The sequence below is a fragment of the Suillus clintonianus genome (assembly GCF_016758775.1).
Source record: "Suillus clintonianus strain FC179 chromosome Unknown DEU56scaffold_77, whole genome shotgun sequence".
NCBI lineage: Eukaryota > Fungi > Basidiomycota > Agaricomycetes > Boletales > Suillaceae > Suillus > Suillus clintonianus.
This window is the reverse complement of record NW_024539301.1, coordinates 96,414-115,442: the sequence shown is the minus strand read 5'-3', so window position 1 is coordinate 115,442 and position 19,029 is coordinate 96,414. Positions and strand designations below refer to the sequence as shown.

General features: G+C 48.2%; 5 protein-coding genes across 5 annotated transcripts; 3 read left to right on the top strand and 2 right to left on the bottom strand.

Moving 5' to 3' along the window:
- Positions 1–60: 60 nt before the first annotated feature.
- On the bottom strand, positions 61–1,833 carry DEU56DRAFT_742848 (uncharacterized protein; the record flags this gene model as incomplete). The annotated part of the gene is made up of 2 exons (XM_041348970.1): positions 61–227; positions 1,647–1,833. The coding sequence occupies 2 exons, from the start codon at positions 1,831–1,833 to the stop codon at positions 61–63; spliced, it is 354 nt and encodes a 117-aa protein (XP_041205081.1).
- A 6,861-nt stretch (positions 1,834–8,694) lies between these two features.
- DEU56DRAFT_742844 (uncharacterized protein) lies at positions 8,695–9,564 on the top strand (the record flags this gene model as incomplete). Its single annotated transcript, XM_041348969.1, has 1 exon — positions 8,695–9,564. The coding sequence occupies one exon, from the start codon at positions 8,695–8,697 to the stop codon at positions 9,562–9,564; it is 870 nt and encodes a 289-aa protein (XP_041205080.1).
- A 314-nt stretch (positions 9,565–9,878) lies between these two features.
- On the top strand, positions 9,879–10,241 carry DEU56DRAFT_693711 (uncharacterized protein; the record flags this gene model as incomplete). Its single annotated transcript, XM_041347183.1, has 1 exon — positions 9,879–10,241. A coding segment is annotated over one exon (363 nt), but the record flags the coding sequence as incomplete, so codon positions are not given.
- Positions 10,242–13,831: 3,590 nt separating this feature from the next.
- Positions 13,832–16,152, top strand: DEU56DRAFT_539564 (uncharacterized protein). Its single transcript, XM_041346706.1, has 3 exons — positions 13,832–14,305; positions 14,376–14,611; positions 14,661–16,152. Exons 1-3 carry the CDS (start codon positions 14,084–14,086, stop codon positions 16,033–16,035), a joined length of 1,833 nt encoding a protein of 610 aa, XP_041205078.1. The 5' UTR covers positions 13,832–14,083; the 3' UTR covers positions 16,036–16,152.
- A 296-nt stretch (positions 16,153–16,448) lies between these two features.
- Positions 16,449–18,016, bottom strand: DEU56DRAFT_758850 (uncharacterized protein; the record flags this gene model as incomplete). Its single annotated transcript, XM_041350268.1, has 4 exons — positions 16,449–16,582; positions 16,620–17,479; positions 17,538–17,782; positions 17,843–18,016. 4 exons carry the CDS (start codon positions 18,014–18,016, stop codon positions 16,449–16,451), a joined length of 1,413 nt encoding a protein of 470 aa, XP_041205077.1.
- Positions 18,017–19,029: the final 1,013 nt, after the last annotated feature.

Below are 19,029 nucleotides of genomic sequence, written 5' to 3'. Positions count from 1 at the left end.
CCAAAATCTAGACAAAAGTGTCTTGAGCTCTTTTTTCATCATCAAACAATTTAGAAGCACTTACTGTCGTACTATTTCACCGAGGATGCATTCGCCTTCTGGTCGTGTCTTGTGAGGATTGTGTAGAGCATCGAGCACGATGTCCAACATTTCCTTGGTGGCTGCCACATTTTCGATGTTGGTGTACTCATCTACAATGAAGTAAATATTGGTTAGGTCACAGCCGACTCAAAGGTGCTCTATTTGCAAGAATAAAATCAGGATTCTGTGGTGTGTGAATAGATAGGGGACAAATACCAACCTCTGGACACATTGGGACTGCTCAGAGCTGCTAGGAGGGCTACAACAACGAAAGGTGTCAGTCACGTTCAAAATTGAGAGGTGACAGAAAGCGAACACTGGGGGAAAAAATAGATTACACGAAGTGAGAATGTGGTGCAAACCTCAAGATTCACACCAGATGTTTGTGATATTCTAATCAAGTTAAGATAGGCCTCATCCGGTTCCAGCACGTCTTATGTAAGTGAGTTTGCACTGTTCTACCTTGTTGAATAGCCACACCATAAAGTGACTTTTAGCAAATATAAGCCCTGGGATGTCTTCTAATATACCTTCTCTTGAGGACCCAGGAAGAATTTTTATTTTTGGTTCAGAACTGAAGAAGAAATAAGTCAAAAACAATAAATATCTAAAATGCCTTAGAATATCATTTCCACACTGCAGAAATACTAAGTAATTTTTTTGAGATATACCGAAGACATATTTGGCCGCTTATATAAGTGGTCACATGATATGTGGCTGTGGTCAAGATGCTTACTAAGAGGGCCAATGACAAGTACATACCACAGAGTCAGACAGCATATGCCATATCTCCAACATACCTTGCCTCCTAAAGGTGTTGCTAAGGTTAAAAATCACTTTATACATAGACCTGCAATACAATTTGTACATAGTGATGGGCCCAATGGCTCTTAAACAGCTGCCTAGAGACTGGCAAAAATTTTCAAAAAGAAAATCCTAGCATTTGGCCGCATTTTAGGGTTAGGGTTAGGGCTTACATAAGGTGCTGGATCTGGATGAGGCCTATCTTACAAAGAAATGAAAATGCAAAGAGAATGATCACATTTTTACCATGTTTTCACCATGTTCTGATCATGTTTTGGAGGACATTTTCATTTGTTGTAATCTCGAGTCCATTTGACCGCAGCGGGTGCACACACATATATACCTGCATTATGAATGGCTTAATAGTGCATATGCATTGAGACCATAGCTAGAACATAGCAAAGAGAATGACATTGATATATACTGTACATACTGTTTCTACATACACGAAGCTTAACGTTAACCATGCAGCGCTTGCCAATATCCTCCGACCTCAATTGTACTCAACTAATGCTACATAACTAGCTATACACCTAGAAATCAACAACGTCGATGTGAACATTGTGGTGTGAGGACAAGAACTAACACAAAGTAGGGCAGAGGGTTTTGACTTTGAATTTTTTCAAGTCCAGATGCATGTAAGAATATGATGGAAATGGCACGAGGATATGAAAATATACACCATATTATCATTTCGTGGTTCTTAAGTCAAAATAAAGTGATAATCTAGCTAGAATGTAAGGTTCATGTGACATTTCCACCGCTCCATAATTTCTTTTTTTCCCCAGTGGAACCAAAATCACATTTGTCGAATGCATCCTGTGACTCAGGACTCAAGGCCTTGAAGTCACGGAATGAAGCATTGACTTCAGCTTTCACATCTTCGAAGAGAGGATTGATGGCACGAGGCCAGGGCCAGTTGGTCATGGTGTCTGGGAGGTATATCATCAAGTCAGTGTGAGCGCCCATGTTTTCTAAAATATAATTTCTGATGATGTGCAAGTGCTCGAAAGAGGAGGAGATTGTTGATGGTTTGACTCTAGGACCTGCAGAAGAACTTATATACCCACTATTGGAAGTCAAAGCTAATAGACGAATCTCAGCGTTGGTGATAGAACCGCTTTATATTGACAAACCTAATAGACGAATCTATGAACAGTAACAGTGAGGAAACGAGCGTGCATGCAGACAACTATGATACATACCTCAGCATTGGTGATAGAACTGCTGAGGTATAAACATGCGTAGACAATGATATAAGGCATTAAGGTAAAGAGTCTGAAATAATAAGCGAAAACAAACATTGGTGATGTTGACATTCAACACGCCCCCTCAACGAGACAATGGACAAGAAAACAAGATGCGAGAATGCGATTGGATCGAGATGCGAAATCTGAATTGGAAATGTTTCAACGGTATGCGAGAGCGAGACTGGAGCGGTGCTGGATGAAGATGGGCTAGGGTAAAGGCTTGGTGAAAATGTCGGCTGTGTTTTTGTGTGTTGATAGCCACGCTGGTAAGAAGGTCCCTTCTTCGATATGACGTCGTATAAAGTGATATCTTAGATCGATATGCTTCATGTGTACATGATTGGCTGCCTCTTGTGAAAGTGTGATAGCGCCGGCGTTATCTGCGAACAAACGCAGAGGCAGTGATAGGGGAATTGTGATGCACTTGAAGAATGATTGGATCCAAAGTCCATCTTGAATCGCTGACATCAAGGCCATGTATTCTGCCTCCGTTGATGATAACACGTGAGTGGTCTGCTTTTTAGCCGAGTGTGAGACAGGTCCGCCATTGAAGAACCAAACGTAGCCCGAAATGGAGATGTGGTCTTCTGGACAAGACACCCAATCAGAGTCGCTGTAGCCATGGAGGGAGGGGTTGATTCCAGTGCCACCATAGTGAGTCTTTAAGTGGATGGTGCCCGAGAGGTAGCATAAGACGTGTTTGGCGGCAGAGTAATGACATGGCTGGGCGGAGGTGTTATGTTGAGCGAGACACATCATGGCAAACACAATGTCTGGGCGAGTATACATCACGAGGTATAAGAGCTCACCTACCAGTTTTCGGTACTCCGTCTCGAGGTCCTCAACATGTGGATAGACATCAGTGGTGCGGCCAAAGGGGAAGTTAGGGTCCATGGGCAGATTGACAGGATTACAGCTGGTCATGTTGTGTTCATCAAGTAGATAAATGATATAATCTTCTTGATGCATCCAGAGCTCGCGAGTTTGTCTGTCGCGGATGAACTGAATCCCAATGTACTTGCTAACGGCTCCCAGATCGGTTATACTGAAACGCTCAGCAATTTGCGCCTTCGTTTGATCGAGGAAACGGCGATTGTTGCTCCCAGCTAGTCCATCATCCACATGCCACGCTATGATACATATCACCCTTACCCCGTCCCCGTCGACGTGATCGAAAATGAAGACAGCGTAGTCGGCTTCACAACGTAAGAACCCGAGGTGGGTGAGGACTTCACGGAGGAGCTCGTACCAATTGTAGGCTGCTTGTTTGAGGCCGTATAGTGAGGTGAGGAGGTGGCAAACGAGCTGTAGGCTGTTGAGTCCCATGCGGTCGAAGCTGGGTGGTTGTCGCATGTATACGTCCTCCTGTAATTTTCCCCAAAGGAACGCGCGCTTTGCGTCAAAACAGTCTAGCTCCCAATCATGTGCAGCCGCATATGCTGAAAGTACGCGAATCGAGGCGGACTTTGCCACTGGCGCGAAAGTCTTATCAAAGTCAACCCCTGGTATCTGGGAGAACCCTTGGGCGACCAGACGAGCCTTGAAGACTGGACCTCCTTTAAGGTCCTCTTTGAACTCGAGGACCCATCTGCATCCGATGGCACGTCGATCCGCTGGTAAGGGCACAAGTTCATATACCGTCATCTCCGACATGAGATTTATCTCCTTCCGCATTGCAGCTAACCAATTGTCGCAGTCTGGTCGTCGAATCGCCTCATCGTAGGTGGCTGGCAGAATGCGCAAGTTGTAGTCGCGAGCCAGAGGGTTACGACGGGTGTCACTCCTGACCGACAGACACGCAAATTCAACAGCAATAAGGTTAGCCAATACGTGTGGGAAGCCTACTTCCTCATCATCCTCGACTATGGGGTCAGCAGGTTCGATCGCGGGAGGACCAGGCAAGGGAGTAGGATGATCGGGGATGTTGGGAGGGATGGGTGCGTCTGAGAGTGAGGCAGGGGGAGGAACACCTTGAATGCGCGCTGTGCGAATAGCTCGCTGCCTGTCGAGACATTGCTTGTCCGCGGTGAGTCGCTCTTGAAATAGCGAGCCTTTGGAGGTCGGGATGGGGATGCGACGAGAATGACGGATGAGTTCTGTGTGGGGAGGAGCAGGCATGCAAGGGGCTGATGGTGTTTCTGCACGAGGAGGCGGCGGTGTAACTGGGTTAGATGGGGTCGCAGGTTCGTCCTCTTCATCGTCACTGTCAGGGAAAGGACGATGAGTGAAATTTTCATCGAAGATGATGTCACGTGAGTTGAAGAAAGTGCTGGTGACGACATCGCGGCACTGCCAACCTTTGACGCCTGGGGGGTATCCCATGAACACTGCCTCACAAGAATGAGGGCCAAGCTTCTCCTGCAGCTCGGGTGGAATTCGCGCAAAACAGCGCGAGTTGAAAATGCGAAGATGCGTGAGGGTGGGTTGAACCTTGTGAAGCATCTCGTATGGGGTTTTGCCTGGGGGAAGGGCACGAGACTCCGATCGATTGAAAAGGTATGCTGCCGTGAGTGCTGCCTCTCCCCATAGCGATCGAGGTAAGCGAGCATGGTCCAACATTGCATACATCCGTCCCTCAATGGTGTGGATGACGCGTTCGGCCTTCCCATTCTGTTGGTGGGCGTATGGCGCCAACCGTTGACACGTGATCCCAGCTGCCTCGAGTTCCTTAGTGAAAGTGTCACTCATGAACTCACCCCCATTGTCAGATCGAAAAATCTTGACCCGCAAGCCTGATAAGTTCTCCCACCGTGCGCGTGTGACTCACCACGCATTGAGTGCTTGGTCCTTTGACGCAAGCAACTGGATGTCGAGCGTGTGCGTATGATCATCAATAAACACTATAAAATAGTGTTTGCCGTGTGGGGTGAGTACTGGGATGGGCCCGCACACGTCAGAGTGGATGAGATCTAGAAAGTGAGTGGCGCGCTCGGATTCGGAGGAGTGGTATGGCTGATGAGGGTGTTTTTCGAGGATGCAGGATTCACAGTGCGACAAGGGTGTGTGGGTGTCAATTGTCACCCCTTTTGCAATCTGCGGGAGTCGTGTGACTGCAGCTTTGCCGATGTGGCCGACTCGGGCATGCCAGAGATCTAGGGTGAGTGGTACGTGTGTGAACGCAGCAAGTTCTGTTGTTACGGGGAGTGCTTGAGTTGTCTGTACAAATGGAACAAACTCAAGATCAGGCGCATGTAGTTTGCCAGTGGCCGGTATGGCGCCCAGTACACATTGCGGTAGGTGAGTTCACACGTCATGTTTGCCCAGAAATTGACATCCCAGCCCTTGGTGTTCATGCTGCTGACCGAAATAAGGTTGAGTAGTGCATCAGGAGCATGCAGGCAGTTTGACATGCAGAGACGCATATGCCTCCCCCCGATGGTGAGCCAGGCCACACATGTTCCCCGTCCCGCAGTCTGAAGAATACCGTGATTAGCAGTTTTGACACTGGTAGGATCTTCGGTGGAGTAGGTGTGAAACAGGCTGCAGTCTTTAACAAGGGTGCCGGTGGTGCCGGAGTCGAGAATCACTGAGAAAGGGAGCGGGAGAGCACATGCGACATGATGGTCAGGGAGGACGGCAATGGATGTGAACGAGACATCGTCGTAGAGGCTGGCTAGTGATGCAGCTGCAGCAGCAATATGCGGTGGAGGGGGATGAGATGGAGCTGGTGCTACGACTGCTGCTGCGACTGCCTCTGGTTCACCCTTCTTTTTCTGCCAGGGTGCCTGACCTTCCATCCCTCCGCCCTTCTTATAACAGTGATCATGATCATGATCTCCTTTATTGCAACCTGCCATCATACAGAAAACACCTTGAGGGTTGTGCTTATGTTTTCATAACCCTGTAATGGTGTTAATGTTCATCAACACGTTTGGAGCAGGCATAGCGATGGCATTCGTGTACTCTGAACCAGGACGTGCATACTGTATAAGTTGAACATTGACGTGGTGTGCAGCTTCCGCACTGATGCGCGACATGCATGTCTCAAAGGTGAAGGAGGGGAGAGCGGAGGTGGACGACGCGGCGATCTGATCATCGTGCATTCACTGTTCAAGTTGCGATTTGTACTGTTGCCATATAGGCGTGGAAGGCAGTCCCATGAGCAAGTTGAAAATTGTGTCTGCATCACCATATGGTGCACCCGAGTCTATAAGCCTCTCTTGCAAAGCGGCGTGTTGGCCGACAAAATTCGACATGTCCGCCGAGTCTTTCATGCGAAGTACTTGCAATTGTTGACGAATTTGGTACTGTGCACTGATATTGCAATGATTGTAGTGTTCCTTGAGTGTCTCCCAAGCTTTGCGTGCGGTCACGGTGTGTGCATGAGATACAAGGGCATTCACATTGCTAGAAAGACAGCGTGTTATGTATTCTTTTGCTTTGATATCGTTTAGTAGCCATTTGTGCATCGACTTTGTTTCTTCCTTGGTGATCTTGAGCGGATCAATGGGAACGGGGAGATATGAAGGTTTGCCAAGGAGATAGGTGGGATCCGATTTGTTGTTGATGTGACACCATAGATCTTCACACGCGAGGGTGTATTGCATTTTGGTGGACCAACCAACATAGTTCTCCGATCCCAACAACTCAGGAATGTGATCGAATTTTCCCATGACAACGTCGACAGGGAACTATCAATCTGATAAGAGCGGCAGGCTGATAAATGAGAGGGGATAACGACTTTAAGCTTTGGTTTCTGACTCAGTTTGAGTCAGGGCTCATAACCTATTGGAAGTTAAAGCTAATAGACGAATCTCAGCATTGGTGATAGAACCACTTTATATTGACAAACCTAATAAACGAATCTATGAACAGTAACAGTGAGGAAATGAGCGTGCGTGCAGACAACTATGATACATACCTCAGCATTGGTGATAGAACTGCTGAGGTATAAACATGCGTAGACAATGATATAAGGCATTAAGGTAAAGAGTCTGAAATAATAAGCGAAAACAAACATTGGCGATGTTGACATTCAACACCCACCTTCTATTGTACCGAGCTGTCCTGTTCCAACTCGGGGCCTCGACATTTGTTAACCGGATCCCGAGACCAAGATGAGTGCGATCAATTAAGTTGGCATATACCTCCCAAAGCATCGGATAGGTCCCCCACCACCGTGACAGCATCACATAATTAATTGCTTGACTGTGATATTACCTGATGCAGGGCTGTTGGACTATATACATACCTGACTCGGATGTAGGCTGTTGGATCAACAAATCAGCGGGTTCCTTAAATCATCATGCCTAACTTACTGACTTACCGAGGATCACCGGTACGTCTCTATTTCCGAAACTCAGACTCTAGCAAAGACGTGCAGGCAACTGACAGATTTCGTGATTGGCTTCTGAATCAAGCAGTGTATAATCTCCGCTGGATGAAGTCCTTCTAGGTGGGTGCTGGTCATTGGACCAGGGTCTCGTGCCCAAAAGAAAATTAACTGCTGGAAACAACAGCCTTTCGGCTTCGGGCCCCAGGCTGGACCCGACTAAGTTTCTCGACCTTGATCAAACACAAATCCGGCGCAAGGACAGTATAATCACAGATGGCACGAGCACCCCTCCCCCTCCTTTGAGCCTCATGTAAAGTAGTCGGCTGCCGCGCCTCATGACCATTACACCAAAAGGTAGAAATACTGAAGACTTAGTCTTCAGTACCCGCGACAGTATATGTATTGATTATGAGAACTCAAGTAAGCCAGCGTGCTTACACCTCAGCAGACATGGAAGTTTGCCAGTCCAAGATTATTGCATGTTTATCTTGCTAGACAAATATGCGGAATCACTTTCTTCGATAACACCAACCCCATCATGATGAACGGGCCGTACTGAGTCACGCATTAACCTATTCTTTATTACCTGGAACCTTATGATCGGCGGGTCCAGCAGTGAGCGCCTCGATCTGATGAAATTGTTTAGTCGACCGCTTTCAAATTTACCAGACGTTACATTTCCATGATTTGAAACTGCGTACGCGTGCACCATGTAGCAAGACTAGTACCACTCACCTTGACTCGGCCAGAGGGACGGCAATCAATGGTTGATGATTCAGAAGTTACGGTGAGAGGTTAACGTTTGATTAATGATTACGGTACATGCATTAAAAGGGCCTTCTGTCATGAGCGCTGCTGACTTTCGATCCAGTTTCCTTTTTCGTAGCTCACTAGTATAACATGTTTGTTGTGCCGGCTTTCTCCTTTCCTTAGTTTCGTGCTCGTCTGTTTTGATAGGTATAGCCTATGCACCTGTATTTTGTATATTCTAATGTCGTCTGTTTTGATAGCTGTTGTGGTTGTCGCTCGGCGTCTCGCCTCGGCTCATCTCTCTCTGATAGAAGCATGAAACTCCCTGAACTGACCCGAGACCCATTTTTATCGCCAATCACCTATCTTTTCGCCACGTTTAAATCAAACACTCGAGCACCTTCTCCTGTATCGGAGACCTCTAACCCATCTACACATTCAACCAACTCGTTTCCAGAAGTATCTCAACCTCGACTTCCAATCACCACCCAACCATTAATTCGAGCCCCTAAACCACCACCACCGCATTCCACTATGTCCGGCTCAGGCTCCAGGTCTGATAAGACACTCCTGTCTCGCCCTGATAATTTCAGTGGCGTCAAGGGTTCTGTTGCCTTCAAAATGTGGTGGCGACAGGTCCGCGTAATGTTCGAAGCCAAACCAAAAATCTTTTCGGATGATAAAAAGAAGGTGTTGTTTGCTACGTCGTGTATGAAAGGAGGGAGTGCTGGCCTTTGGGCTGATAATTATACTGAAGAACAGTTCTCCCTACCCGACACCCAATGTTGGAGCTTCACCGATTTCGAGGTGGCTTTGAAAGCTTTGTTTGATGACGCGAATGCCAAACGAGAGGCACAGCGTCAACTCGAACTCTTGAAGCAGGGCAGTTTGACTGCCGAAGAGTTTTTTGTGCAGTTCGACCAACTCGCACGAATGGCAGGATGGGCTGCGGGGAGTGATGATCATTTAAATCTTCTCCTCGAACGAGCCTTAAATACTTGTCTCGTGGATCACATCTGGGAAAGTTCGGACACCATCAAGGCTGGAACTTTTGTAGCCTGGAAAGCGAAGGCGATCGAACAGGATCAACTTTATCGCCAACGCCCCCATTTGCCCGCTCCACCTGCACCTCGAACTAGCTCCAACCAGAACCCCCATTCTACTTCTACTCCTCAACCAACTTCTTCCGCAGCCTCTGCGACAGGTACCTTCGGCGGTCAAGGACTTCCCATGGATGTCGATGCTTGCCGTCGTCAGGGGTTATGTTTCAAGTGTGGCCGACATGGTCACCTTGCGAAAGACTGCCTTCAAGGGAAGCCAGCTGCGATACAAGCCATCCTTGAAGAATTGCCCGAAGAAGACAAAGACGAGATGAAGAAGTGGCTTGGAGAGAAGGGTTTTTAAAAATGTCGGGAGGTGGCGCAACCTCTCCGACTGCCTCGAGTTCTATTTTATCTTCACCATCCTTACCCTGTAACTCCCAGTATACGAACACAAAACCTTATATTGAGGAAGTTGAAGATGAGGACTTGACAAAAGCGCACGATGAGCTGAAGGATGGGAGTGAAACCCCAAACCCGAGGCTTTTGTCTGAAGGGAAAGGCAATCCTTCGGGACGTGGAAGTGGTAGATCCGAAGGTGAAACTGCTGCAAGTAACCTAAGGGGACCCCACGATGCCAAAGTACCTGCAGCAAGACTACGACCCTGGTCTGCCATTTGGTATGCTCAACGTTTTCGGGACCAACCACATGAGAAAGCCATGGGCTTACTTCGAACATTGGTTCACCCGAAACGTCGTCTCGAAACCACTCCGGAAGTTCTGAGAGAACTTAATGCACTCTCTCTTGTGGAGGCATCTGAAGCGATTGATGAGCTTAGTGGTCCCAAACGTTATATTCGGGGATCCGGAAACTCGTTGACCGTGCCTGCAACTTTGAACACTCTTGATGACTGTCGGAGTTTCAGTGTAAAAGCACTCATTGATAGTGGGTGTACAGGCTCCTCGATTGATGCAGGTTTCATAGCAGCCAAAGGAATAAACACGCAGAAACTGGCCCGTCCAATTCCCGTTTATAATGCTGACGGGACTCTCAATGCTGGAGGCGCAATTACTGATTACATGGTTCTTCAATTAGCTATTGGTGACCATGTTGAACGTCTCACGTTGGGAGTTACTGATCTTGGGAAAAGAGAGCTATTCATTGGACATGAGTGGCTTCGACATCATAATCCCTCGATTGACTGGATGGATGGTACACTCAACTTCGACCGTTGCCCAAAGAGCTGCTCATATGCTCATCATTTGTTCCAACCAGAGCAGACGGAAGAAGACGAGAATTTGAACTGCGTGGATGGTGGACCGGAGTTGACCTTAAGTGAGGGAGAGAGATTATTTGCTTTCGACTTTGACGGCTACATGAAAAAGGGGGCAGCTTCGCATATTTGAGCTCACACTACTATGTCCCAACAACTAGCCGAAGAAGTGTCTAGAACGAAGACTGAGAAAACTTTCGAGGAGATGGTCCCTCATGCATACCACGATTTTGAGGACATTTTCAAGAAAGAGTCCTTTGACAAGCTTCCACCACGAAAACCTTGGGATCATGCAATTGAATTAATCCCAGGAGAGCACGCCATCGACTGTAAGGTATATAATCTCAGTCCCGAGGAACAACGTGAACTCGATGCGTTCCTTGAGGATAATCTTCGTTCTGGTCGAATCTGTTCGTCGAAATCCCCATTCGCATCTGCTTTCTTCTTTGTTAAAAAGAAGGATGGGAAACTTCAGCCAGTACAGGATTATCGAAAGCTAAATGCTTGCACCGTGAAAAATCGGTATCCTCTTCCCCTCATCCAGGAACTCGTCCATAAACTCAAGGGTGCCCGGTATTTTACCAAGCTAGACATCCGTTGGGGGTACAATAATGTACGAGTTAAGGAGGGCGATGAATGGAAAGCGGCTTTTCATACGAATCGGGGATTATTCGAGCCACTGGTAATGTTCTTTGGCTTGACTAACTCTCCGGCTACTTTCCAAACCATGATGAACGATATTTTCCGAGATCTCATCAGTGACGGGAAGGTTGTTATTTATTTAGATGACATCCTAATCTTCACTAAAACTCGGGAAGAACATCAATGTATTGTTCGTCATGTCCTCCAACTCCTTCACGAGAATAAACTCTACCTCAAACCTGAAAAATGCGATTTTGAAGTGAATGAGATCGAGTATTTAGGTCTCATCATTTCGGAGGGTCAGGTCAAGATGGATCCTGTCAAAGTCAAAGGGATTATGGATTGGCCTGCACCTACCATGAAACGTGAATTACAAGTGTTTCTTGGATTTGTCAACTTTTATCGCAGGTTTATTCGGGGTTATGGAGATCTTGCGAAGCCTCTGACGAGTTTGACAGGGAATGTTGATTGGACCTGGGGAAAGCAGCAGCAGGAGGCATTTGAGACAATTAAACAACACGTATCTTCTGCTCCTGTTCTTGGCATCCCCACCGATGATGATCCTTATCGTGTTGAGGCTGATAGTTCGGGAAAGGCGATCGGGGCAGTACTCTCGCAATATCAAGACAGTGTCTGGAGGCCCATCGCTTTCCTGTCAAAAGCCTTGAATGAGACCGAACGGAACTATGAAATTTACAACCGTGAGTGGCTTGCAATAATGACTGCACTCGCCGAGTGGCGTCATCACCTCATGGGAGCAGTAAACGACTTCGAGGTGTGGACCGATCACCAGAACCTCGCATATTTCCGTAAGCCTCAAAAGTTGAATCGTCGTCAAGCCCGGTGGGTGACAGAACTGTCGAATTATCACTTCAGTCTGCATCACAAACCCGGGAAAACCAATCAACGAGCGGACCTTCTGTCGAGACGACCAGATCATCAGGCGGGGGATAACGATAATGAAAACATCGTTGTTCTTAAGCCTGATATTTTCTGTCAAATAGAGCTTGCAACTGTAGACGAAGATTTTCTCACCCGTGCTCGTCGTCGTCATTCAAATCAGGATGCAGTCGTTACTAAGAAGCTCATTTTGAAGGACAAGGACTGGTTGGATTCAGATGGTCTCGTCACCTGGAAAGGTCGAGTCTATATTCCTATTGACCGCAAGCTTCGAGAAGACATCATTCGGGGGCATCATGATTCTGTTTTAGCAGGTCATCCAGGGAGATATAAAACTCACGAGTTAATCACTCGTGACTATTGGTGGCCACGTATTCTGTCCGACATCCGTCATTATATTGATGGCTGTGAAAGTTGTCAATGTACCAAACCAAGAAACTCACAACCTGCTGCCCCCCTGCATCCGAATGAGGTCCCCGCGCAGCCTTGGGAACATATATCTGTTGATATCATTGGCCCACTTCCAGAATCGGCGGGCAAAAACGCGATCCTTGTCGTCGTCGATCGATTCTCAAAAATGATCAAAGTGGTGCCAACAAACACAGAAATTACATCCCTAGGCGTTGCGCGAATTTTCCGGGACTACGTATTCCGAAGCTATGGTCTGCCTCATAAGGTCATTAGTGACCGAGGTTCAAATTTTGTATCTGCCTTCATGCGTGACCTTTATCGACTTCTCGATATCCAGAGCAATGCGAGTACGGCCTACCATCCACAAACAGATGGTCAAACTGAACGGATCAATCAAGAAATAGAACATTACCTGCGCGTGTTCTCTAATTATCACCAGACTGATTGGTCCGAGTGGCTTCCCCTTGCCGAATTCGCCTACAACGATAAGGTTCAATCCTCGACTGGACATTCGCCATTCTTCATCAATTATGGCTATCATCCACGGAAAGGGACTGGATTCCGTCGAGAGGTCAAAGCTGAGGCAGCAAAAGAGTTTGCAGAGCGGATGCGAAAGACGCGAGAAGAAGCGGAATCGGCGCTTAAACGAGCTGCTGAAGATATGAAGCGATTCTATGACCGGAAACGAAGTGAGTCGCATAACTTCAAAGTTGGGGACCAAGTATGGTTAGAATCCACTCACATTTCATCCGATCGACCCGCGAAGAAACTGGATGACAAACATTTCGGTCCCTTTAAGATTCTAGAGAAACATGGAGCCTCTGCATATAAGCTTGCACTTCCTGGAACTTGGAAAGCGATTCACCCAGTCTTCAATGAATGTGTCTTGTCTCCATTCACACCTGCCGAATTTCCCTCTCAGAAAAAGCCGCCTCCGCCTCCGCCTGTTCTAGTCGATGGTTACGAGGAACAAGAAGTGGAAGAGATTTTGGACTCACGTCTGCGACGGGAAAAACTGGAGTACCTCGTGCATTGGAAAGGATATCCTCGCGAGGAACGAGAGTGGTTGCAAGCTTCCGAACTTAGGAACGCTCCTCAAGCCATTGCAGTTTTCCACCGCAAACATCCTGCTTCACCGCGTCCTATGCCGACAATGAGATTACGTTTTCAAAAACTCGAAAATTTCACTGTCCCAGCGCGAATCCCACGTCGTTTGTTTAACTGGGAGGATGGGACATTTGAACGTGACTTTGGTCGCGGGACGCGACCATTTGACGAGGGGGTATTGTCATGAGCGCTGCTGACTTTCGATCCAGTTTCCTTTTTCGTAGCTCACTAGTATAACATGTTTGTTGTGCCGGCTTTCTCCTTTCCTTAGTTTCGTGCTCGTCTGTTTTGATAGGTATAGCCTACGCACCTGTATTTTGTATATTCTAACGTCGTCTGTTTTGATAGCTGTTGTGGTTGTCGCTCGGCGTCTCGCCTCGGCTCATCTCTCTCTGATACCTTCGGGTCCTAGTATAATAGACCTCGAAGTAGACGGTTCGCTTCAAACCCACCCTACACGGGACAGTCTGGGAGTCCTCTAGTAACCGTCATTTTTACCGTACTTGGACTTCGTTTCTGACCCACAGTGATCATACTATTTGCAAGTCAATGGCAAGACCTCACGAAGAACTCTACGTATTGTTCAATTGCCTACGCTCTGTTAGCATTGGGTTGGACTCATACGAGCCCGACTCCCAGCAATTGCCAATCATCGACTCATCCGAGTCAGGAGAAGAAATGAGTGAAGCAAAGCCTCAGACCCGAGAAGTATTGCCTGGCTTGCGGTTTCTACGAGAAGAAGTGAAACGAGACGTGCAAGTTCTCCAAAAGGTGAGTTCAGTCCTACTGTAGGGATGTTTGTTGTTGATCCGATGATTCTAATCGATGTGCTATTCAGTAGTTTCTTGATCAACCAGGATCGACATCTCTTCCTCCTCTCTCGACCAACGCACCATATCTTGTTGCAGTATGGCAGGAACTGCTTCAAGCTCGCGGGGCTGTCGCTATATACCGGACATTCTACGCCGCCGCTCATCCTGAGGCCTCCCGAAAGCCCAAGAATGGCTCAGCCAAAGGGCGTGGCGTCAAGGTTGATGTGGTCTCTGACAATGGGAGACGTTGGATCAGAGTCAATACGTAAGTTCATTCAACATTTCACCTAAAACAACTCTGGACAAATTTTCAGGATAAAGAACAGTCGCATTTTAATGGAGTTTTGTGAGATGGACTCATATCTTACCAGCTCTGATGAGGATGACGGCGACGGGCACTCTTCCCTGAAGAAGGAAAAATTGATACCCCAAGAGTTTGACAATTCCGTGCTGCGCATGGGTCGTGAACTTCTGGAGGCTGCAAGGGCAAATTCTCTCCATGGATCCAACGAAATACCTTCCGTCACCATACGTCTAACCCGACTAGATCCTTCCCTCTCCGACCCCAACTACGAAAAGAGTGATCCCAGAATCGCACATACCATCGACTGTCTCCAGGGAATGGGCATAGATGTCCAATTAGGCGACAGGCAGGGCATTGTAAAGGAGACGGACAACACTTCTGCTGCGCAGCCAATAGTTTTCGAACCCACCACTCATATCAACCTCGATCTCTCAGCATTGATAGCGCTCATATCTGACACCACCCACTCTCATCTACCTCGTGATCCAGAAGAAGCCAACGCACGATTCATCTCACCGCAACGCTACGTGGAATGGAAAAAGCAGCGAGTACAAACGCTTTCTGACTCTACAAATGGAACAAGCACATGGGAGGACTCGGGAATTCACTCAAGAGTGTTGGCAGACCAAGCTCAACAAGAGATGAAGAAGGGCCTCTTGCAAGACATGCACGACCGCTTGAGATCCATCTCCCCTACTCTGCAAAACATCCAATTTTGGACGACACAAGAGGCTCGCCAACGTTGTCTCCAGATCGTGTACAAGATCGCGGGGCCGATAGAACGTCAGCGCGCCGAAGCACTGCTCTCTTCTTCCACATGTTCTCAGACGACTACCATACCTACCCATAATCAATTCTGGGTGCATTCACGATACCCACCTAATTTCATTCCATTGATGCCCATCAAATATTTCCCATCCACAGAGCCTGACGCCACTTCTATCGAGTCATTTCAGCCGAATCCTTCATCACCTTTCCTGACGTCCCTTGCCTCGACCTGTCGGAATATATTATCCCAAGAAGATATCTCAAGTCTTCAGAAATTACAGAGTCTGTCCGGGTCCGGTCACTCAGCTGCGCCTTACTTGAGTAACGACGAGGATGACATCCCACCGGCGGCGGTTACTTTAGCAAACCCGAAGCTCACGGTCCACACGGTCCGAAGCATGCTGTGGGGAGCAGCGCTTGGATGGACGACGTTGACCACAAATAGATCCAGTGTGAAATCGCTACTCAAAGAGATGAAACGATCTATTGGAGGTGGAGCATTGGTGAGCGAGCCCCCTGGCGGAGATGGAGCTGCTCATGCGTCTAAAGCCGCAATCTGGATCGTGAACCCGCGGAGCTTAGCTGAAGGAATGCGATCAGATTGTTGTAGCGAATGAAACCAACAGGGTTAACGGTTTAGCACAATGTAGGTTCTATGAATAATGGGAGCGTCCTAAATGGAAACCAATCCGGAAGCAAAACTAAAACTACATGTATGGCCACAGCGGGCCTATGAAATCCGAGGTAACGAAAAGTTGGGACGATTTACGATAGAAGATAGCAAGTAGACGTTAGATATTTTGTAGATGGTAATAGGAAATAAGTCCTAGTAAGTCAAGCAATTGAGGTTTTCATAAAACGAAGGGCCGAGCCGTCGCTGGTGTCACAGGTCGTGCTGTGACCGGTGTAGTGGGCCTCGAGAGCTCGGAAGCAGCTGTCTCAAAGGATGTTACTGAACTTGCGCGCGAGTCATAACGTTGTTGATATGAAGATGGTGGCGGAGAGTATGGTGATGGTGAGACTTGAGATCTTATCTCAGCTCCAGATGGGGAAGATGGAGGCGATCCGGATATGACGGAGCGTGGGGTTGTTTGTCCAGCCTCATCCGCAGCAGCGCTGTTAGAGACCGGGCTTCCTGCTGCCTCTCTCGAAAGAGCACTAGTACTGAACGTGTTGCGAAGGTCAGCTGATGGTGACCCACTTGCTTGGCCTGGCGAACTTGATGTAGTGGCATCGAAGTCGGGTGGTGGTGCCACGTTAGACCTTGATGCCGAAAATGCTACAGCGTCTGGACCGTATGGAACACCGAACCTTTCCAATGCATTCCTGGAGGTGATGAGTTTGATTTGTTCAGGCGTCAAGCCGCCTTTCGGCGCCCGGAACTCCGAGCGCGTAACAGTATGTGTGAGTGGTGCTGATATTGAGACCAAAGAAATGGTTGAAGCGGATGGCATATGCATGGAATGGTCGTGGGGTCGGAAAGCTTTCAAAAGCGTCGAATTAGAGCCTGTACGGTTGTGCCCATTTCCGCTGTTTGTTGAGGCCACGGAGAGGGATGAAGCGTTGCGAGTGTGGTCAGGAGTTACAGCCCTGTTATGGATCGAAACCGGCGGATGTCGTGATGAGCCCCCGAAGGGGTTGAAAAGGAAGCTGAATCTAGATCGTCGGTCGCCAGGGGTAGCATCTCTGGTTGAGGTCTCCGATGCAGGAGGATAATCAGGTAGTGTTTGAGGAGTGTCCTGAGCTACAACCTCAAAGTATGGAGGTGCTTCCCCTCGTGGGTCTTCGGAGGTTTGTGTGGTATGCAAGGGTAACAGTTCAGAATGACTTTCTTGCGAGTGATGCGACGTGCCCACACTAGCAACGTCTACACTTCGTCTCACTGACACGTCACCAGGCGCGTTGTACATGAGATCTGTGGCGGAGTTATCCGCCAGTGTGGTACCGTGCGACTCGAGGTCAAGACCACGATGTGTCCCTCTTGTCTCAGGATGTTCATCATCGTCTTCTTCCAATGTTGCCATAGGATCGAGAGGGTCATCATCCATCTTCAAAGGCCCTCTGTAACATCCAATGTGTCAAAAGAATGTGGGTACTGCAAGCATGGACGTATGCACACCTGTAGATAACGAGCTCCTGATCGCCCGGTTCCAGCATGTAGGGCGGAAGCGATTTTGTGGAAATCTGACTTGGAGTCCGCGCAGGCCTCCGGCGCCTTCCAGGGCGTGCGGCCGCCTGACCAGCAGGTCGGTTTTGAGTACTCGGCAAGGCGGCGCCTGCGCCAGCCTCCCTGTACGTGGCCCGCCTGACACATCCAATCAGTGTCAGCACGGCAACGACCACTGCGATTATTAGTACGGGTATCTAGAAATTTGGTCCTCTGAATTTGAGAATGCCTGGGGCTCGACGACGAACAGTACACACCCATACGTTTGCAGAAACACCGCTCCCGTTGCTTCCCACTGCACCATTGTCATTCGATGAGCGTTGCAGCACTTCGCTTGTGGGTCTCGCAAATGCAATTGGGGGATAAGACACGACCGAGAGAGCCAGCCAGAGGACCGTGCGGGGACAGAACGGAGAAGCAGATGAGAACATACCGGGTCCAGGGAGGTGTGTCGTGAAGAAGTCGTTAAATTATGAATAGCATGCAGTGCGCAGCGCTAATGAATCGTGCAGGACGGTACCGTTGGAACGAGGAAGATGTGATGATAATGAAGTGGTAGTAAGAAGCAGAATCCACTAGAGCAAAGCACACTACTATATTCACGCCGAGGCTGTACCAAACAAGCGCCCGTGCAAGGTCCCACCAATGGTCTCCAATGATCCCACCGACGGTTGCACCGCCTAATTGATGGTTTATGCTCACTTCAGACCCTAAAAAAAGAACAGGGTCTCAAGGGTTGGTTAGTTTACAAGCTAAGGCCTGAACAGGATTCGGGACTACCGTTGGGATGTCTCCCAGTGTGGTGCCTCACCCCGATAACGCGCGTTAATTATTTGGATCGACAATTCATCGACGTGAGTGCACCGAGCTCGTCGAACGACGAGTCCGCCTAATATTTGTGATAATCATCATGATGTTACAGGGAAAGTCACGATTTCCATGTTAGCTAGCATTTTACCACGGTCCACACAACATTTCTGAAACTCAGCGCTCAGCGATCACGATCCAAAAAAATTTCCTGCGTCTCGCAAAATTTTGGAACAATTGAACGGAGCAAATCTGGATTACCAAGTAGGTGCGGGGTTGAGCCAGCTGGTTGAGCTAATTGTTCTTCTTTATCCACTATTTTGGGACGATGGTCTTCTCGAATCTCGATGCGGTGCAAAACGCCGCCAGGAACTTCAAGCTTCATCGACATCCATCATGGTCTATTAGTCCGTAACCGTAGCGAAGGCTCAACACCCGTTCTGATGTCAGGGCGTTCCATGAAAGAATGGAATGAGGCCAAATTTCCTACTAATTATTCTCATCTCTGCACGACTGCTTCGCGCCTTCCTCCTCAGCGTGGCATGAGCGTCTTTAGCTCGTGGTTAGTACTTGCGAGTGACTTGCGTTAGCAAGGCAGGCGTCATAGCATTGATGAATGCGGCTAATTCGTAGACAC